The following is a 21,389-nucleotide window of genomic DNA, read 5'->3' on the forward strand; positions in this document are numbered from 1 at the left end:
TTTCATTTAATACATCATTAATAAAAAAATATTAAAAAGAAAGAATATATGGAAAGAATAATAATGAAAAAACATACTTAATAAAACTTTATTTTTATTAAAATATCTTATATTTTGAGAAGCTTAACCTTGCCTGAGACGGAGGGAGTAGAAGGCAAAGATATGACCATCCATTGACAAATACTTTTAAATATATCGCGATTGTAGCATATTCCTTTGCGACATGTCCGTTATTTGTGTGTATGAGAGATTAATCACAGAATAGAACGTGTATAAGTTGTTAATTTGCAAAAGAGGACGGGAATGGGAGAGCCGAAGCGTACTGGGCGTTTTCATTATTTTGTCTTTCCCGTCTTTAATAATCGTATGTTTCCAACAAATCCTGGAGTCTAGTTGAATAGGATAATATACTGGCCACGGGTTCGCGCTCATGATGCGACCATACACAGCCATGATTCTTATACCCGATTCGAATGAAAACAAGAATGATAGAAAGTGATAAAAAAAATAGCAAGATTTAGTTGTACTTCTGCTATGTTATATAAATCCAAGCAACATGTGGTTTTCTCAGGGTGCTTTGACGTAATCAAATGAATAAGTTGGCATGTAAGGGGACGTTAAGTACATCCAATGCATAAAATGAGGGAATAGACGAACCCTCCACCCAAAGGAAAAAGCGAATCCTTGCTAAAAATATCACTGTTGTTTGTTTGCAGTGAATTCCACACCCTCCACCCCGCATTTGTTTAATATTTATAGACCAGAACTTGAATTGCTTGTATTTTATCGAGCATGTTACCTCTACTTTGTATCGCCAAGTTATACTGCATTTCTTAAACATTCTTCCATCATTCTCTCTCCATCGAACTCATCACTTCCCAACAGATAAGAATTCCCTCATTTATATCGTTTCTATGGCCTTATCCGAGAGGACAAGCTGAGCATAAGCCACGGAAATTAAATTTAGACACGAAGAAAAGGTATTAGCGTTCACACACATATGCAGTACTACTTCACAAATTAGAATCGAACATCACATGTCTACATCGCTCGATCTTTTACTCTTCACGAGGCTTGCTCCCCACTGCAAGTTTGCGAGTGATATCTCGTTTCTTTCTCAGTCTCTTTGTGTTGCATTTTTTTTTCCCTTTCTTGGCCTGGTTTCCTTATTTGTTTTTCTATGATCTCAAGCTCATAAATTTTCTCTTCCTATAATTCCTTGCGTGGTTTGGCGTATATGGAATGTTATGATTATCTATTTCCTTACATTGCTGTGATATTAATGCACTGGTCTTCTACAGAAGGCTGCTTTATAAACTCTCCGATCGGCCATACGATTTAATTCTCAAAAGGGTCAAAGGGCCCACCACGTACCATGTATATGTGCTGTTTGGTCTGCGAGAAATGGAAATTGAGTACTAAATATAGTGGTGCCGAATCATGCATGGTCTCCGAGAAGCCTAAAAAAGGCTCCGCCATGTTCCTTTTTTTTTTATTAGCTCGCTTTTGCTAACTAATTTTCACTGTTTCAGGCGTAGGATGGAATCTCGAGATAAAAAAGGTAGAGAACTTTTCTAGCGCTTAGTTACGCACAAGCATTTCTGTCATGACTAAATAAAATAGTGTCACGATTAGTTCTCCAAACAGGAAAAGGATTAGGCTTATTAAAATTTAAAAAAAAATTATTTTTTCAATTCACATTCTTTTTTTATTTGGGTGATGTGAATTATCTTCTTTTTAAATTTTATTTTTAAAATATAATATAAATTGGGATAGTAAAATTCCCTTTTTGTAGCAGTGAGAATTTGAAAGAAGCAAGTAAGGAGAACAGCAAAAGTTAAAGAAGTGTCATTATAATATTCATGGATGAGAATTTTGAGGAGGATTCCTTTACTTAAGGTACAAGAACTAAAAGACACATGGGGGATAAAACAACATTGTTTGGAGCGGTTTTTTTGAATTTCTCAGGGCAGTTGCTGTATTTGTTTTTCTATGATTAGAAACAACCCTAAAAACAAAAATCGCAAGACATGAAGCAAGGAATTTATCCATGTGCTTTTGTATTCCTTGGATTAATTTTAAATTAAGTTACTGATATAATGAGCACGCTGGGTCAGGATTGCGCTAGTTCTTAGGAGTCCAACTTACCCAAAACATATGAAAGCCAAATGTATAAAGACAGAGACTTCGAATGTTGAGCCATAAGTTACAAGGGACATGCCATCACTCTTGATGTAATAGGCCGGGTTTGGTGAAAATTAAGGTTATTTTAGATATTTATGATTATTTTATTAACATTTTGTTTGAATGAGGATATTTAAAATATTTCTTAGAATTAAGTTTAATTAGGACATGGTTGATTTTTTAACATTATTTTAAATTTTATTGATTTTTAAATAAATGTACTCAAAGTTTTATCAATGTCCTCTTAGTTGATAGACGGGGGCAGATCAGTTATTTGCTTTGAAATAATTTTTATATTTTTAGTAAATTTTATCTTAACAGGTATAAAAATTAAAATAAAGATAATCTAGCCTATCCTCGTTGATTGAATAAAAGTTTGCATATCCTCCCTCCCTCCCTCTCCTCTTCTCCCTCTCTCTCTCTAATTTTCTCACATCGACTCTTATTCTTCCTGTGATCTTGAGACTCGTTGGTCATCATGTGATGCATTCACGGTCTTGTGATTCAGAAATGTCCAACCAATCATGTAGTGAGACCTTTTATTGATTCTCCCTTTTGGATGCGCTTATATTCTATGTTGGGGGTCCTGTTACTACTCGACCTCGCATGGTGACTTTAATTTGATCCGCAGTGTATTGGGATTTTGAATTTACTTATATATGTGAATGGCGGTATTCGAACATAATGTTTTATAACGCAGTATATATAGAGACACAGACACACTTAAAATATCAGAAATTACTTTGATTATTACAAAATGACACCGGTAATATATCACTCTCAATCAGGGGATTAATTCAGCTGGTTGCTAGCTAGCATTAATCTTGCAGATGGTGAATGCAATTATGTCTTCTGCATCTCAGGGGTGATTATATATATATATATATATATATATGTTGCCTGTGAGATCTCTACTCGCTGTACTCAAAAAAGAAAAGACATGAGCAGGTTTTGTTCATTTATTTTGCTAGAATTAAGCAATATTGTTTGAACCAGTTTTTTTTTTTTTTTGAATTTCTCTAACGTAAAAGAATTCTCTGAACATTTGCTGTATATGTTTTTCTAGGATTTAAAACGACGCCAAAAACAAAAATTGCAATGCATGAAAGTAAGGAATATGATGTGTCCACGCACTTCTATGGATGCCCATGTTCTTTGTGCTAATTTTAAATTACTGATAAAATGAGCAGGCTGGGTCAGGACGGGAGTTTTTAGGAGCTTAATAACTTACCCAAAACACAGGGAAGCCTAAGGTACAAGGACATAAACTTCGAATGTTGAGCCATAAATTACAAGGCCAAATCACTCTCTTCTTTGTGTTAAGTATATCCACTCGATCATCCATCACACCAAAATGTTATGATTCAGAAATGTCCAACCAATCATGCAGTGATGCAGGTGAGGCCTTTCTATAAATTCTCTTTAATTACATGCTTGCATTTTGTGGTCCTGTTTCTATTTGACGTATGTGTTGATTGATTAATTTGGTCCACAACGTTGAGATTTTAAAGATATATATATATATATATATATACTTGCAGGTTGCAGTATTCAAATATTTTCACATGGGAGTACATAATCAACTCTTCCATTAGAATAAGATCGAGCATATATTCCCTTCGAGTCTATGAATCTGTAACTTTTGATCATAATTTTATCTTCTATTAATTTTTGGTTGATCATGGTTCTTGCAGTAATTTTGAAAGATTACCTGCATTTATGAGAAACAACTGTTGGGTGGGATCTTTATTTTACATGAAGTTTAAGAGAAAAAAAAAAAAGCATACTTAAATACTCTATCCATCCTATTTGGGAAAAAAAATTGTCGGACTCTTGTTTATTTTATGGGAGAATTGAAGGAACTAGTAGTGTAATTATCAATTAATGGCAATTTCCCTTTTTCGCCTTCCTTTCATTACCACGGATTAATTGTTGGGCCGAGTTATATGCCCCGTATACGGCATCGTCATGGGCCGACTTATATGCTAATAATCCAGTTTGGATTCTTTTATCCTCTTATTCTAGCCCAACCTGGGAATCGGGCCAAAAGAAACGGCGCCGTTTAAAGGTGTTCTCGCCTCTCAGATGGGATCAGGCCATTGACTAGAACGTGGGCCCACCATGCCATGTCTGGTTCCCGTAGCCCATGTTTCTAGGTGCGTCTGCAACACGAACTCTCTCGAGTCGTCAAATTTCTCGAATTGCCACATTAACAATTTACGGTAAAATTGATGCTCCTCTTTCTTGTTTCTTTTTCAAGATGCTTTTGTCCATGATTATTTTTCGAAACAGCGCAGTGGTAACTATACGTTGGACGAATTTATGAACGAGGCTCGTCTTATGTTTTATTTTTGCAACGTGACATTGTGACTGCGTTTTTGTTTTTCTTTGCAAGCACGAACTTAAAAACTGTGAATTAACATATGTCCTGCTTTCGATTTTTCTCTTTTCCGTTGGTCAAAAGCTTTCTTAATTGAGATGTCTAGTAATTCATGTATTATCATACGCTCGGTTGATCAGAAAAGAACATCATTAAACGAAATGGACCATATTTATACATTGGATTGGCCATGTATCACAATCATAATTCTTATCCTGACGTCAGCTCTCACCAAAAAGCTTTAAAAATAACAAGAATAAGAATTGGTTTGACAGGATATCGAATTCGGAAGTGACTCAATTCAAACACCAAAATTTTATTTATTAGTAAAATGAATGCTTTCGATATTCTCAGGCACACCCCATAGTTTCCCCAAGTCCTGTGCTTCGTTGTTGATTTCCAACAAAGAGATATCTGGGGATCCTTTGTTTTTCGACAGAAGCGTGGGAGTGGCCTATTATTTTATAAGCAAAAGAAACATGAACATCGTCTCGTGAAGATCTAAAAATTAATAATCTGAACTTATAACAACTACTCCAATTCTCCAAAATGGCACTCCAATAGCTTTGTTCTGTAGTAGTGAACGAGGTTAAACGCGACGGTGTAACTTGTGGAAGGAAAAGAGAACATAAATGATCAGAGCAAACAAAACGAAGTACGCACTGCCCAGTACCTTATAACCTTCAAAAATTATGGTTTTTTTTTTGGGGGTGGGGGGGCGTTGTGTGAAGTGATGAGTTTTTCCGAACCACCCAATGTGGAGGGGGTATAATGAATGGGTCCACCATTGAATTCACCGATGACCTGGGTAACAATGTTAGGCCACAAACGAACAGATTGTACCAGTCCTGGAGTTCGCATCGTTTAATTGAGAGAAAGCAGAATGGATTTGGTAACAATAACAGTTATCTCACGTGCAACTTTCAAAGGTGCTTAGCTCTTTGGAAGCATTATGGGAGCTTTTAATTTCAGTCCCCAGTTCCTTTTTTTTTTTTTTTCCTCACATGCCTACCTGACTAAGTCAGACTTGAGTATTATCAGATTTAATTAAAAAAAACTCTTTTAAAAAGTGTTTTTTTTTATTTATATGGATTTAAACTTAAAATCTCATGTTTAGGCAATCGTAATTCCTACTATTAAGACCAACTCTCATTGGTTCTTATAGTTTTAACATATTTTTTTGAAACTTTTAGCTTTAATAAAAGTGTTTGTTAAGTTTTCAAATCGACTCACTAACAGTATTTCCACTTTCATATTCAAAAATTTTGAAGCGTAAATAAACATTAAAAAAAAAAAAGGCCGCGTCCATGGTGAGAGTGCATTCATGCGTTGAAGAATAACTTAATTGATGCAAAGAGATTTTCTAATTGATATTAATGGATTGATCATACAAATAAGATCAAGATTTTCAATATAGTTCGTGACTTTCTTTATGTGTAGTCGATTTATGGAAAAATTATATATAGTTATACATATTAATTGTTTTTATAAAACGAAGAATTTTTAATTCCAAGTTTAAATGTCAACGTAAAAAAATTCGGGTTCAGAATATTAATTTTGGGTTTATTGTGTTTTTTGGCCAAAAGAATTTCGGCTTATTGTATTTAAGTAATCAAAATATCAAAGATATAGCCAATGGATGCTATGCGAAAAAATTGGATTGAGTGTTTGGGATTTAAAAATGATTTATTGGGTTTGTGTTAAAATGCTAAAGAGGCAAAAACTAAAAATATTTGAGTGCTGAACAACGTGCATGTCGAAAATAATATTAATTACAAACAACTAAAAACTAAAGTTCTACACACTAATTAATGTGTTCAGTCAACAATCTAACTCTTAAAGAAATAATAATCTTAGATAGCTGAAAAATTTAGGGAAGAGAACTAGTTAGTAGTTCCAATGTGAGTTGAACCCCTAGAAAACATGGGAATAAAGATGTGACTTTGAAAAGTAGTATAGATATTAGATAATGCTTAAATTGATATTGTTAAAAAATAATAAAATAATAAATTAATTCCTAAATTATATGCCCATTAATCTTTAAAATCTTAAACTCATTTTTTATATAATATTTTTTTAACTTTTAAAAATAATACAATTTAATTTTTATGATTAATAAAAGTCAACTTAGACATTTAGTTGACTAAAAACCGATAAAAAAACAACTTCCAAAATTATTGCTTATAATTTTTTGATTCTTCACATTATTTTTTTGTAATTTTTTATAATTTTAAAGGTATTTTTTGATCAAGTAACAGTTAAAATTAATTTTTAATAACAATAAAAGTTAAATTGAATTATTTTAAAAATTTAAAAAAATATTGCATAAAAGAAATGTTTATATTTACAGACACTCTTATATTTATAATTTAAAAATTAATTTACTCTTTTATTTAATAAAAAATACATCAATTTTTGAATAGTTGGATGTTTAAAATGTAAAATATTTTTAGTTTTTCAAGGTATAATTATTATTTTTTTTAAATATTTCTATTGACAATGACTTTATATTTATTATAGATGTTTAATAAGAGTAAATATAAAAAAATAAAATTAATTAAAAAATAAGTATTTATTTTATTAAAGTTAAAATTTAATTAAAAATATATTATATTTTTAAACTATTTAAAAGGCAGATGTATGTGAGCAAAGAGCCACGTCTAATTGTCACGGCTTTGAATGTGGAGGCAGCCATTCGAGAGTTGAAAACGCAGGCATGTACAGTGTTTTTTTAAATAAAATAAATAACAATAAAGAGCACAATAATTATTAATAAATTTGTGAAGTAAGTAAACGGGGAAGCCAAGCGCAGAGCATCAAAACGATTCTTAAAAAAGCCAACACAAGGGGCAAAATAGACTGTTGCTACGTCATCTGCATTCACTTTCAGGAAGCTTCAATCTATCGGAATCGATTTGCGTGCTCATAGAATTTGGGCCGTTCAATTTGTTAATCTGAACGATCCAAATTATTTTAATTTTAATTTTATAAAAATAAAATTAAAAAGTTTTTTTATAAATACATGCATTAACAATCTCCATGATATTAATTAAATTTAAATAATTTAAATTAATATTATTATTTTTATAAATTAATTATCTAAATATATTTTAAACAGTTCAAATTTAATATTAAATTTTTATCTGTAAAGTTTACATTTAAAACTTTTATTTTTATTCTACATTTATTAAATTAAAAAATTATTAAAAAATTTAATATTAAATCTGTTTTATTCAAAATATATCTAGATAGACAGTTTATAAAAATTATAATATTAAATTGAAACATTTAGAGTTTTAAATTAAATTAGTATTGTTCAGATTGATGATAAATATATTTATAAAAAAATTATAAATTTTATTTTTATAAAATTAAAATTAAAATTAAAATTAAAAAAATTTAAATTATCTAAATTAAAAAATTTAAATGATTCAAATTCTTTCTTGTGATGAGCACGTCGGTGTGACATCGGACTCCAATCAACTTGGCTGCCAACTTGTATTAAGTTATTCCAAATATGAAATATATAATTTGCCCCCGCCCTCTCTTCTTCTTTGTCCAGGGTCCTTCCTGCTCGATACAGCTGATTTTCTTTTAAATATTTTACACCGTACATGTGTAAAATTATTGATATTCTGATGTACGAGACTCACAATTCTCAGTACCTTACCTTCAATTTTCAACATGGCAGACAATGTAGCAGTGGAGTGAAAAATCGAGGTAGAGATTAGAGCTGTACAAAAATTTTTAATTTTATTTAATTCAATCTAATTTGAGATAATTTTATCCTGTCTAATTTTTATAAATATTGATCTTTTAAGATTAAAAAAATTTAAAAGTTAGATTATTTTTTCGGGTTAGACTAGACAGGAGATTAGGAATCTGAATCACTTAATCCAGTCCAATCTTATTAATTTATCTAATATAATTGTAATTAATTTATTTTTGATAAATACTTTGAGTGTAATTTACGCTAAGAAAATGATTGCATGAAGATTTATTGAATTTGTTTTTAAATTATTATTGTAATGTAATGTTGTTGAAGTTTGTTGAGTGTTATTTTTGTTAAAATTATAAATTTAAATCATTTAAATTGTAATTGAAATATTTTTTTGTTGAAAATTTTTTTGAATTTATTATGATTATAAGTGATCTTATTATGTTAATTGAGTTTATTAGGTTGAAATGAATTATTTCCTCTCGTAAAGAAAAATGTCAAAAAAAATTAAATGAGCATTAAACTAATAGGGCTAGTCTCTCAATCCTACAGGCTAAATTTGATCTTGTTAATTTTTAAATTATTACTGGATAAGATTGAATTATAAGTTACCAATTTAATTTTTTTCATAAAAAAATAAACTTTAGATTAGATTAAAATTCGTTCAGTTTTTTATATAGCCTTAGTAGAGACATACCCTTGCAGCGTGCCAATAACGCATTGCCTCCTTAAGCTATCCGAGATATTTCTGCTATCCCCTTTGTCTTGCAACGAGCTAGATTTTTACGAGATCAGCCCACGTGAGAGAAAACAACCACTTACTTGTTTCCTTTTGAAAAATAGTCTGCAAGAAATTAAAGTGACTATTACTATTATACAATGACTGCCATTTAGAGAATTGTTATGGGTCACGAACGTAAATGCACAGGATCAAGTTCAAGAATTTTTCTCGAATTCATCACAAAAATGTTAAAATACAAAATCATGTGATGTTAAAGAGTGAATTACTAGTATTAATATGAAAATGAATAAATAGGAAAAAAATTAATTTGGGTATAAAAAGATACGAGTAATCAACGAATTTAGTGGTAATATAGTATGCGTAGAAAGAGAGAGGAGGAGGGGTGGATGGTGGATGGTGGATGGGCACCAAGAAGCTTGGAATTTGGGGTGGCAGCCAAAGATGAAAGAAAGAGAGCGGTGGTGAAATCCGCGTCACACCCTGGCTTTCTCCATTTCGTCCTCCTTCGAATAATTTTGTTGGCCACCCTCTTTTTTCCTTATTCCATTTCTGCCCACGTGTCATTCCCTTATTTCCCTCTCCCTCCTTTCTATTCTCCCCCCATCCCCTCCCCCGAATAATATTGCCACGATTCGAACGATCTGTGCAAGAGTACAATAAACTAAGTTAAATAGTAAGAAGTCAGTGATATTTTGTCGTGTTTGAAAATATTTTCACAATTCAATAATATCACAGCAAATATTTGCATACAAGTGTGCGTGTGAGTCCATGTATTTAAAGTTGATAATTTATAAATTATAAATACTATTATAGCTCGTTGTAATTTTTATATATGCCAGTCATTATATTGATACACTATCTGATTATTGAGGATAGTATTATTACTATTACTATAAAATAGGATCTTGAACAAATATTATAGGGAGAAGACCAAAGGTGGAGGTGTCGTGATTTGAAAGAGGGACAGGAAGCAAGGGAATCGAGGAGAGGGGCCGGGGGCATGGAAAGTGGGGAGTGCCGGAGGTGAGACTAAGGAAGACGTCGAGGAGAGTAGTGGGAGGTGAGGTGGAATGGGGTCCACTCCACGCAGAAGAAGGTGGAGAAGGTTCGGTGGGGCCCGCGTGAAATGCGGCGAGACGCAGCATGACGAACCAGAAACAAAAGGCATTCTGCACTTGCAATTTGCGTCCTCCATTCAATATCTCAATATCTCAATCAATGCGCCCCCTTTGCTTTGTTTTCCTCATCGGATTATCCGCCACTCCCAAAATATTTGTAATGCTTTTGCCGTGCGATGTGAGGTGGCTCCCACTCCCTCCCTCATTCCACCATACACACATCTGCACAACACCCGCATCTCCGCAACTTTCAACTCTTCCCATCTAGTGGAGCCAAAGTTGGAGAACTAATCACAACGGAGCCACCTAAAAAAACACAATAATCTCTACTCATGTACTTCTTTATCTATATATATTCGAGATTTAATAATTTGGATATGGTGGAGCATAGCGCAAGAGCGACACATGATTTGGGTAAAGGTAGAAACAAACAAAAACTGGAGGAGTGGAGGGTGAGGTAAGAATCGTGTACTGTTTGGGCCAAGAGAAAACGCCCGAGACAATTTCTCCTCCTTCAATGTATAATCCCACCGCTAGCTACTTCCAAAAATTGCCTGAGCTCACTGTCTCTCTCCCTTCTCCTTACTCGGCATCCTTCTCTTCCATGCAATGAGACACAGACAAGAGAACGAAACAAAGCCGGCACGTAGTTTCTGCTCTCCACCTCTGCCAGAGTACCTGCATGCAGAGTGGGATCCACGTCGACCACCGGTAGCAACCTTATCAACGTCCCTGTAGACCTGGCTGCCTGTTCAAGCTCAACTTCCATTCCAACTTCCTAGCTAGCTACCTGACACTGTCCCGGTCCTCCACAACCCTTGGGTCCAACTTGAATATCTCGTGTGCCCAGAGCTTACCATAATCTTCAGTTTCCATACGTGCAATTATTGAAAGGGTGCTCTCGGTGGATTATATTGCCATTTTTTTTTCCCTTATCCGCGGGAGCTGGCCCCGCATCGCATACAAAGCTTGATGTACAATTGTAATCTTGAATTTTATTTCTTGATGCTAATTTCTAATATAATTCGCGAGTGTTCTGGTAAGAGTGTGAAACTAGCAATGACAAGTACAGAATACCACATAAGATTTGGAAGGAAACCAAACTGAGATATTTAATTAGAATTATTATTATTATTATTATTCTTCACGTCGCACGGTCATAGCTCATAGGCTTATAGATACAAGGGGGCAAAACAAGACAAAAACAAAACAAAACGAAAGAGAGGTTAAAGAATCACCGACCAACCCTCACATTTCTCCGTGTCTGCTCTATGGACACTAACACAGAAATCCGGTGTCGGTGGCTCTTACAAAATCTCGCCGGTTTGCAATTCCGGGAAAAATCCTCTTCTCCATGAAAATAAAATTAATAAGAAAACTTAAAGAAGAAGAAATAAGGAGTAAAAGAGGGATGTTGCGCCAGACTACCCGACCGTATGACCTTCCGATTCACTAAAACATGAACCTCTTCGGAGATCGACAGAGAGGAGAGACCTCTCACGCGAAAAAATTGAGAAGTTTGGGCTCTCCGGCGTGTGCGTAGTAAACTCCAGGTCCACTCTCCAAGCACGCCATCGTCGTCACGGATTCTTCAGAGTTCATCGACGGGGTACCCGGCCGACCGATTTCCGGTCTGCAGCTGTAGCCTGACCCTTTCTGCAGGAAAGTAGGCATCAGCCGGAGATCAAGATCAGCCGTTTGAGGCTGCTTGGATTCATCTGATGGCTTGCGTTTGCAGGAAGAGAACTTGTTAGATCGCGAATTAGTGAACCGGGAACTCAGGTTCGGATCCCTGATGCTCCACATGTCGGTGCACGCAACTTCCGCCTCGGATGCCTCGTCTGCAGCCAGAGTAGGAGCAGCCAAGCCTAGAAGCTCGGGAATGGGTCTTAACGTACCACCACGCAGCACCGTCTCAACGGCAGCCTGGCACACGTGCCAGTTTCCTGTCCACAAAAGCCCGACCGCTCCGTTCACCGGATTCACCGTTCGCCCACATGCTTCGAACAACAAGGACTGAAACAGAGCTGCACAAAGCAGGCGATAATATGAATAATATATTGACAATGAATAGTAATCTCGTCATGCCAGTTACCAAAGGCAGAGGAGTTGAAAATTACCGGGTCTTCGATTCTCAGGAACGTTGGAGATGAAGGACATGAGACCAGCGCGGCCAAAGAACTTGGCTACGAAGACAGTGGCATGTCCTTGGGCTTCGGGCGTATCGATCCACTGCAAGCAAGGCCGCAGAATACAAGACTCACTGCAACCTTTTCGAAGCACTCGGCAACCGTTGCAACTCATACCTCTTGGAAACAGGACACACACACACACTCTCTCTCTCTCCCCCCCCCCCTCTATCAAAGTCAAAATCCTCGAAACAGAGGGAATCGTCCTCACATGAACACAACAATAACCGAAGAGGATTGAAGAAGCACACCGATATACCTTGGCACTCGCAGTGAATGGGGAATTGAGGAAGCAAGAGACTGGAGACAGAGAATGCAAATCCTGCAGCAGGGGGGCGTATATAAAGCGGAGGAGGATGACGAACGGGGAGGTGGGGTTGGTTATTTAACTATGGTCAGGTTAGTTTGACTATGGTCACTGCTCCTTTTCTGTGTTTGTGTGGAAGGGTGAGATTCCAAGTTCTTGGGCGTCAGCGGCTCCGTGTTTCCGCGGATGGATGTTCCTCCGCCGTTGGATTCATTTCTTTTTTCCTCTATCGGGGACATTGTCTTTCTTTTTCCCTTTCCTTTTCATGTATTTTCATGTCTTATTATTCCATTTCCACGTTGCTTTCGCTTCTCCTCTTAAAAAATATACGTGGCTATTTTCTAAACGGCTGTGCTTTGTATGGCAGGTGGAAAGTAAAATAGATTGGAATTACCGAACAAGGCTTGTAATTAAGCCCGCGGGGACATGGAGGGGTTGAAAAAGGAGTTATTAATTATCAATAATCTGAATATTAATAATAATGTTGGAGCACTGAGTGGAAGGCTAGAGTTTTAGTGATAAAACGGATGCACTAATGATTGATGGATTGGCTCAAGATTAGGGAACACAAAGTACGATTAGCGTGGGAGTTGGGACGCTTAAATTACATAAAAGGTCAACTTAACTTGGGTTTCTCTTTCTCCATACGTATTTTATTATATTCTTGGTTGGGGCTTTCACTCCCCCACGCGCATCAAACCTCATCGGCTCATCCCTACGTTTTCACTTTCACCACAAGCCGCGCGAGAGCTAGGCTCTTCAGGTAAAAAAAAAAAAAAAAAAAACAAAGAAAAAGAGGACTGCGGTCAACTTCTTCCACAGTTAAGTTTGCTAGCCGAAGACCAAGACTATGCTCACCTATAGTAATGATTATTGGTGGTGTTATTATACGAACCTCAATGAAGTCCAATATCTTACGTAAGAGGATGGGACTATGTTGCCGTTCGGTTTTTCAAGTCATTCCTTTTTTTTTTTTTGGTTATAATAAAGAGATGAGCGAGCAGGGACAGGATATTAATAAGAAAACTTCCAACTCTAAATCTGGTTGTTTGAAATTCAGTATGTTAATAACATAGAATGCATACAACATATGTCTGGAGTACTATTTTTTAAATTAAAAATAAAATGAAACAGAAACGGCGAGACCAACTGTCACCAAAGAAAAAGGGGAAGAAATTCAGAAACAGATACAAAAAGCAAAATGAGAGAAAAGCACTAGCAGGACAGAAAAGGAGGATAATAATATACTCAACAAATGAATCATCGGCAAGCACACCTGTCAATGGAAGGATCCAATTAATATGGTTTTGTTGGCGCTGAGATTTCACGCTACGCCAGTCGCCAGACATCAGGGTGGCTTTGCCTACCCACAAATTAACCTGACTGACTTTAAATGATTGTGAGTTCTCGAGGTGCAGTTTTGTTCTTAATTTTGTTGTTGCAGTTTCTCAAAGCTGTAACAACAAAATACTATTGGAAGTAAATTGGAAAATTAAGAATTCTAAAGAGGGGATAAAATGGGAATTAAGACGGGTGCTGGTCTTCGCCCTTCTGCACAGAAGCTTAAGCTACATGAAGCTAAATGTAAATCAATGTTGTCAGGAAATTTAAGAAGTACTCTTCTGATATTGTTTATAGGTTAGAGAAATAGAATATTTATTTTGATAACTCAATTATTATTATATTCATTTTTATTCTTTTACACTTATTAAATGAAAAAAAAGTTATTCAGTAATCAAATTGATTTTATTTTTAAAATATGTATACTTAATAAAATTAAATTTAAAAACCTGTTATTAATTTTTTAAATAAAGTTAATTAAGTTTAAGACTTTTCTTGATTTCAATAAAATATGTTATAAATAATTTGTAAATAGAATTAAAAAAATTGAGTGAAAAAAATCGAGTAAAGGGCAATGGGATCAAAAGTTGTGTTGATTGGTAAGCGAATGGCTGATTCTTGAGGAGAGGTCTCTCCTCGATTTCTCTATTTATGAATGGGTTTGTCTTGCTTGTGATCTCCACTATCATTAGGGACCGAAACAAATTCTCGATTGGAGGTGCCATTTTTCCCATTCATGCGTCTTGATTGATTATATCAGGAGTGAAGAATATCCACAGTTATTATTACACATAATAACTTCAAGGCTTTTCAATTTGTGCCGACTTGAGCCACAAAATTACAATTTCAGTACAAACGAGTTTAAAATGAAAAATTTACCAAAAAAATAAGTTTAAACAAAAAAGGGAGGGAAAATCTTACAACGAAACTGCACTTGCATTCAGTGAGACATGAGAAGCCCCAGGGCTTAAATAGTGCTACATGAGCTTGTGGCATGAATTAAATTAAAAATCCACCATTCTAGTTATTAGCTAGTACTTCCTTTAATTTTATTTATAAATCACTCAGCATATTTTATTAAAATTTAAAAAAATTTAAATTTTATTAATTTTATCTTAAAATTTAATAAATTTTACCTCTATCATATAATAAAGACAAAAAGAATTATTTTTAATGATTTTTAATATGAAAAATGAAGTATTTTAGAAATAAAATTAAAATTAACTTTTTTTCCTCCACCCTATAAGTAGGAATAGAGGAGCAGTAGTAATGGGCTAAACATATCAGCTTCCTCGTATAAAAGCAGCAAACCATGCACAAGGGCTTGATCCCAATCCATCATCCTAATTATCGCAAATTATCCACCCACAAATCCCCATGGGTATTTCTGTTCGATACTCACAATCGTTAAAAATTTTAAGGTAAACTGGAGTTCATTCCGGTGTGTTACACAGACTGTGCAAAATTCAAATGATTCAGTTTTCTCTAATCTCTTACTTTTTTTTTTTGGCGCGGTAATACTTTACATCTTTAGAAAAAATGTGGCATGTTAACATTATAACATGCATGCAAAAAGAAAAAAAAAAGAAAAACTTATCAAAAAATGTGGCATGTTAACATTATAACATGCATGCAAAAAGAAAAAAAAAAAGAAAAACTTATCCATGAAATCAAGTTGTGATCAATTTATTATGTACTCCCTCTCGTCCAAAATATAAGTTGTTTTTTTAAAAAATTTGCATACCGATAAAGTACTCATTGTTTTAAAATAAGTTGATTTTTCTTTTTATCCCTAATCCCAATTCCAATTACTAATATATTCTATAATGAGTGAGATATATTTATACAAATATATGGGTTAATAAATATCAAGGGTAAAATAAAAAAAAAGTACATGTATTACATTGTCATATTTTGAACCAAAATTAATTGAAAGAAAATGCTCATTTTTTAAACCAAAGCACACGGGGGACTATTCACTTTGTACAACCGTTAATATTTCAAAATCACATATTATTTAGTCATTATTAGTTATTATAAATGCAAGTAAATGATCAATCACACAAATAAACGGGGGAAAAAAAACAAAGACCCACATGGGGTTATGTCAAGTGATAAAGGTATAATAATCCGATCGATCTGGGTTTTAATTTAAGGTTTATGATGAATATATGAAAAAAAGGTTAGGGTTAGAGTTTTGCTTTTTAATAAAATAATAACAGGAAGGATTCGAAAATACTAGTTTTTTTTTTTTTTACCAACATTCGAAAATGCTAGTTCAGTAAACTTAAATTTATTTATAAAGCATAAAATATAAAAAATTATGTTTTTAAACAGTAGGCAATATAAAATTATGTACCAATATACTTTTAAAATTAACACACAAGTTTATACTTTACATCAATTTAATTTTTTATTAATTAAACTGAATACCCATACAGCTTGTTTGGTATACGTGGAATTATGTTGCAGGTGTATAATAAATTGAAGAGTAACCGCTGATTTAAAAAAAAAAAAAATCGAAGACTAACTGACACTGTTCTTTTTTTTTTAAAAAAAAAAAGAACTACAGATATAAATATAAATAATAGGGATATAAATTTATCGTACAATAAAATATGTTTTGACACGTGACGCAGTGGACCAGGGAGCTTGACGATGTCGCTATCATGGAGGACGTGGCAAGCTTATCCTTCGCTCAGCAACTCTCTGCGGTCACCGTCCCACTTGCATTCTAACCTTGAGGCCAAGTTGGAACTAAATTATTATTATTATTTTGGTACAATTTGAACGGTTCATTCTTAAATTAGCCTTGAATATTAAAATAAAATTAATAGTTTCAAATAGAAACACATTTTCTTAATCATTACAATTACTACAAAGTCTACTATCATCATCATATGCAATCAAAACATGTTAAAACAGATGTTCCGCTTTGCCTTGTCTACTCTAAAGGTAGGTTAACCTAGCCCTAAGATAAGCTTGCTGATTTAATTCCTACGCCTTTGATTTAATTTGAGTTCTGAAGCCAGGCCTCTCATACAAATACTTCTATATATGTGAGAGTTTAGGTAAATTGCCTTCCAAAATTCTAGAGGAGGCAAACAAGGACAATAAGTAAAAAAAAAAACATTTTTAAAAATACTAAAAAAAGTCTTGGTAATGGATTTTTAGTTTCACCGATGGTAAAATTTGAGCTCCGATTTTTTAAAACTCAAAATTTGAATTCACAATTATATATCAAGTATGACAAATGTTTATTAGTTAGATTAAGCTTTGTTTGGGAACAAATCTACAAGACACTAGTATGTTTCAGCATGCGCAAACGAAAAGAACAAAAAATCAAAATCATGGTGATTGTTGAAAATGCTGGCAATATCCTCAAGATTCCGATCTGCGGGCCCTCTTCTATTTACATTCGTTTGGATCAGCTTAGCTTGACCCCAATTTCTACTCAAAAAATCACGGTACTCATCACGATGGTGAGGTCCATATGTCCCTTTGCGATAATGCCTACTTTCTTCTTGTTCGTCGTTCTTCTCCTTCAAATTCATTTGGCATCTCATCAAGTATACAGAACTTCCTGCTTTATCACTATGTCGCATCAAAACCAGGGCAATTCAATACAGTGATGTTGATGTGGGTTAAATATTACAAATTTTTACACCAGCACAGTTGTCTAAGTATATAGTCGGGTATTTAAAGTGACATTTAAACCCGAGTCGCTGAATCTAAAAAGCTAAATTGAGGAAAAAGATTAAGTGAAATAAGGGGAGAAAAAAAAACACACACACACAAAGAAAGAAAGAAACTGTACGTAACAGAGTTTGGATGAGTGCATCAGAATGGTCCCGGGCGAGCAATAGAGAAGAAAAAAACAATCACAGTCGGTCGCTCTAGTCCATGATTGTCAAAACTTTCACTCTCAGCTGAATCTGAAAGCGAAAGGGCACCCTCGCTGAAGGTAACCCTCAGTGAAAAACACATAATATAAATGAATTTCCTGAGAGCACATCAAATAGGAGATACTTGACTAGATTCAGCAATGGCAAAAACAGTGGTGGCCATAGACTTGAGGAGGAAGCCATGGGAACAGAAGCTTCCTCTTCACAACCGGTGGCACCCAGATATACCAGCAGTTGCAGAGGTTAAAAGTGGCGAACTTTTCAGAGTAGAGATGGTGGATTTTAGTGGAGGTGGTATTACCAACAAGGAAACTGCCGATGACATCAAGTACGCTGATCCCTCCATTGTGAGTTATTGCTAACTTCCTGCTTGATTGTCATAAAATATCATTTCTATCTATTCATATTTGATGCTCGTTTTGGTTTGAACTTGAGCGGCTATCTCTACGCAACACTTCGATGGATTTGGTTCGCTAGATTTTAAATACACACAAAGCTCAACCTAATCCACACTGAAAACATCTCGCTGTGATGAGTATATGTTGACAAAAATAATGTCAATGAAGTAGCCTTACAAAACCCTCTATGGCACAACCATCTCCTGATAAAGCATCCACATGCAAGTCTTTTAAGTCTGCTTACTCCAGTCATCGTCGTAACTTGTAAAACCTCTATCAGAGAACCATCTCCTGATGAAGCATGACTGCACGCCCAGAGATTGCCCATTGATCAAAAAAGTGGAGAGGAAAACAACGCTTTCTTATCTTGTAAATGCTCAAATATAAAAAAAGAGATGCCATCACTTCGAGATGGAAATAATAGATAATCATGAAAAATATAAAACTAATCAAAAGGGCCAAAACGTGGCCTAGGACCATTAGAGCTAGTTAGTCCAACTTGTGGTCCACCATTGGAAAAACGAGCTCCTTCCTTAGCCTGACGCTGACATTTGAATAAAGATATCTACGACATCATCAAAGTTCGAATTCATCTGCACAGTCCATGGCACCACCAACTCCAAGATTGGTAGTACCCATAGACCTAAACAAGAGGCCTTGGGAACAAAAGCTTCCTCTCCATAACCGATGGCACCCTCACATACCCCCTGTTACAGATATTGTTACCGGTGAAGTCTTTAGAGTAGAGATGATAGACTGGACTGGAGGTGCTGTTAAAGATGACCATTCAGCACTAGACATAAAACTTATAGACCTCTCTACTGTGAGTTCAAGTATCATCACTTTTCATCAACTGAATTCTGAATTCTAGCTTTCGTACAAAGGTAGAAGAATCCAGTCTCGTCCTGAAAATTGGACTCGATTGTAAGAGATAAATAGTTGAACACTAAGTCACTAATTATTTCCAAACGTTCTGGGTCGCAGAATTAGATGATTTCGAATGAGTAACCTTATTGTCAATGATGCAGGTCCATTATCTAAGCGGGCCTATCAGAATTCTGGATGAGGATGGGACCCCAGCGAAGCCGGGAGATCTTCTTGCAGTTGAAATATGCAACTTGGGTCCTCTACCCGGAGATGAATGGGGTTATACAGCGATATTTGACAGAGAAAATGGAGGCGGTTTCTTGACAGATCATTTTCCTTGCGCATCGAAGGCTATATGGTACTTTGAAGGGATATACGCCCATTCACCTCAGATCCCAGGTGAATCTATTACTCGATTCATTTTCTGCTAACGTACAATACAGCTTAAAGATGGGCACGAATCCGTTAGCTGTTCACATTTTGCTAATCACTTAACCACCGATAATGGACAGGTGTCAGATTTCCTGGTTTAACTCACCCAGGGATAATTGGAACCGCACCTTCAATGGAACTCCTCAAAATTTGGAACGAAAGGGAGAGAGACGTCCAAACGAATGGGCTCCAATCATTCAAACTCTGTGAGGTTTTGCATGCCCGACCTTTGGCAAACTTACCATCGACAGAAGGCTGTCACCTTGGAAAGGTATTGCTGCATTACAATATTCAAATCTACATCTCTTGATAAATTATATTTTAGCAGCTCCACGACTTTAAATTCATAATTTGCAAGCATTACAGATTTTACAATATTCAAACTAGACCTCCCCCACCCCCCCCGGGGGGGTGTTTCTGTTTAGTGCGATGCAGTATGGCACACTATTCTCTCTTTTAGCCAGTCCTACCTCAACCATTTCAGACTTTAATCTTAGGCCCCTATGCAAGGCTTTACCAACTTAACTAATGCTCGAGTGACTCATATACTCAACACTGTATAATATTCAGCTTGGAATTGAAGTTTTCAAGAATTCAGTAAATTTATACACGTACTTGTCAAGAATACTGCTTTCTTCTTGCAGATCCAAAGGGGCACTCCTGATTGGGAGAGGATTGCAAGGGAAGCCGCGAGAACAATTCCAGGGAGAGAGAATGGGGGGAATTGTGACATCAAGAATCTCAGCAGAGGTTCCAAGATATACCTTCCAATATTTGTTGAGGGAGCAAACCTCAGCACCGGCGACATGCGCTTTTCTCAGGGAGATGGCGAGGTTTCATTCTGCGGTGCAATAGAAATGAGTGGTTTTCTGGAACTAAAGTATAAGTTCCCTAACTTGTAAACAATTTCATATCAGAACTGCTAACAACTCAAAGTGAATGAATTGCATCAGGTGTGAAATCTTAAGGGGAGGAATGAAAGAGTACCTCACACCAATGGGGCCTACACCTCTTCATGTGAACCCAATATTTGAGATCGGTCCAGTGGAGCCAAGATTCTCAGAGTGGCTGGTGTTTGAGGGCATCAGTGTGGATGAAAGTGGGAGGCAACATTTCCTAGATGCCAGCGTTGCTTACAAGCGAGCAGTTCTCAATGCCATTGACTACCTATCCAAATTTGGCTACTCCAAAGAACAGGTTTTTAAGCACCACGTCTCTACCAAATTTCTCGCACGAATTGGAAGATTACTACATGAATCGTTGTATGTTGGGTGAATATCAGATGTACCTGTTGCTATCTTGCTGCCCTTGCGAAGGAAGAATATCAGGGATAGTCGATGCCCCCAATGCTGTTGCAACCCTAGCTATTCCAACTGCAATCTTTGACCAGGTACTTGAACCGCAACCTCCTCCTATTGTACGACTTGAACAGATCAACAGAGAAGCAATTATATCGTCGGAGGTTATAATTACAGGCTTTGTGTCGTTACAGGATATTCGTCCTAAAAAGAACAAGGTGCCACTTGGTCCTCGCTTGATCAGGAAACCGGATGTTTTCAAATGCACTTATGACGGGAATTTGCCCATAACGAGGAACCCTAGTGCTATGTGATAACTCAAATTTCTTGTTCAGATCTGGAAAACGGGACTCAGCCAAAACTCTTATTCCGTAGGCGCTTGCGCATAAAGTTAAATTAAAAGATATGTAAAATTGTACTAATGTTCCTGGTTATGCTGGAGAAACTCCCGAAGAACTACTAATACTTGGCATTAGCTATTGTTGAATATGCTTGAGAAGCAGTCTCGCA

At 35.5% G+C, this 21,389-nt stretch overlaps 2 protein-coding genes across 3 annotated transcripts; one reads left to right on the forward strand and one right to left on the reverse strand.

Moving 5' to 3' along the window:
* Positions 1-11,246: 11,246 nt before the first annotated feature.
* On the reverse strand, positions 11,247-12,646 carry LOC129321719 (LOB domain-containing protein 38-like). Its single transcript, XM_054967609.1, has 2 exons — positions 12,263-12,646; positions 11,247-12,169 (listed from the first exon to the last, which is right to left on the reverse strand). The coding sequence occupies exons 1-2, from the start codon at positions 12,444-12,446 to the stop codon at positions 11,640-11,642; spliced, it is 714 nt and encodes a 237-aa protein (XP_054823584.1). The 5' UTR covers positions 12,447-12,646; the 3' UTR covers positions 11,247-11,639.
* A 5,193-nt stretch (positions 12,647-17,839) lies between these two features.
* Positions 17,840-21,366, forward strand: LOC129322004 (uncharacterized). Of its 2 annotated transcripts, none has more exons than XM_054968033.1 (7): positions 17,840-18,231; positions 19,311-19,548; positions 19,662-19,852; positions 20,226-20,461; positions 20,535-20,778; positions 20,864-20,971; positions 21,074-21,366. In XM_054968033.1, exons 1-7 carry the CDS (start codon positions 18,025-18,027, stop codon positions 21,191-21,193), a joined length of 1,344 nt encoding a protein of 447 aa, XP_054824008.1. In that variant the 5' UTR covers positions 17,840-18,024; the 3' UTR covers positions 21,194-21,366. The 2 variants fall into 2 exon arrangements, with proteins under 2 accessions (XP_054824008.1, XP_054824007.1); XM_054968032.1 differs by lacking the exon at positions 17,840-18,231 and adding an exon at positions 18,700-19,105.
* The last annotated feature ends 23 nt before the right edge of the window (positions 21,367-21,389 follow it).

The sequence above is a fragment of the Prosopis cineraria genome, unplaced genomic scaffold, assembly GCF_029017545.1.
Source record: "Prosopis cineraria cultivar Desert tree isolate PC_DT_omini unplaced genomic scaffold, ASM2901754v1 PC10, whole genome shotgun sequence".
Lineage (NCBI taxonomy): Eukaryota > Viridiplantae > Streptophyta > Magnoliopsida > Fabales > Fabaceae > Prosopis > Prosopis cineraria.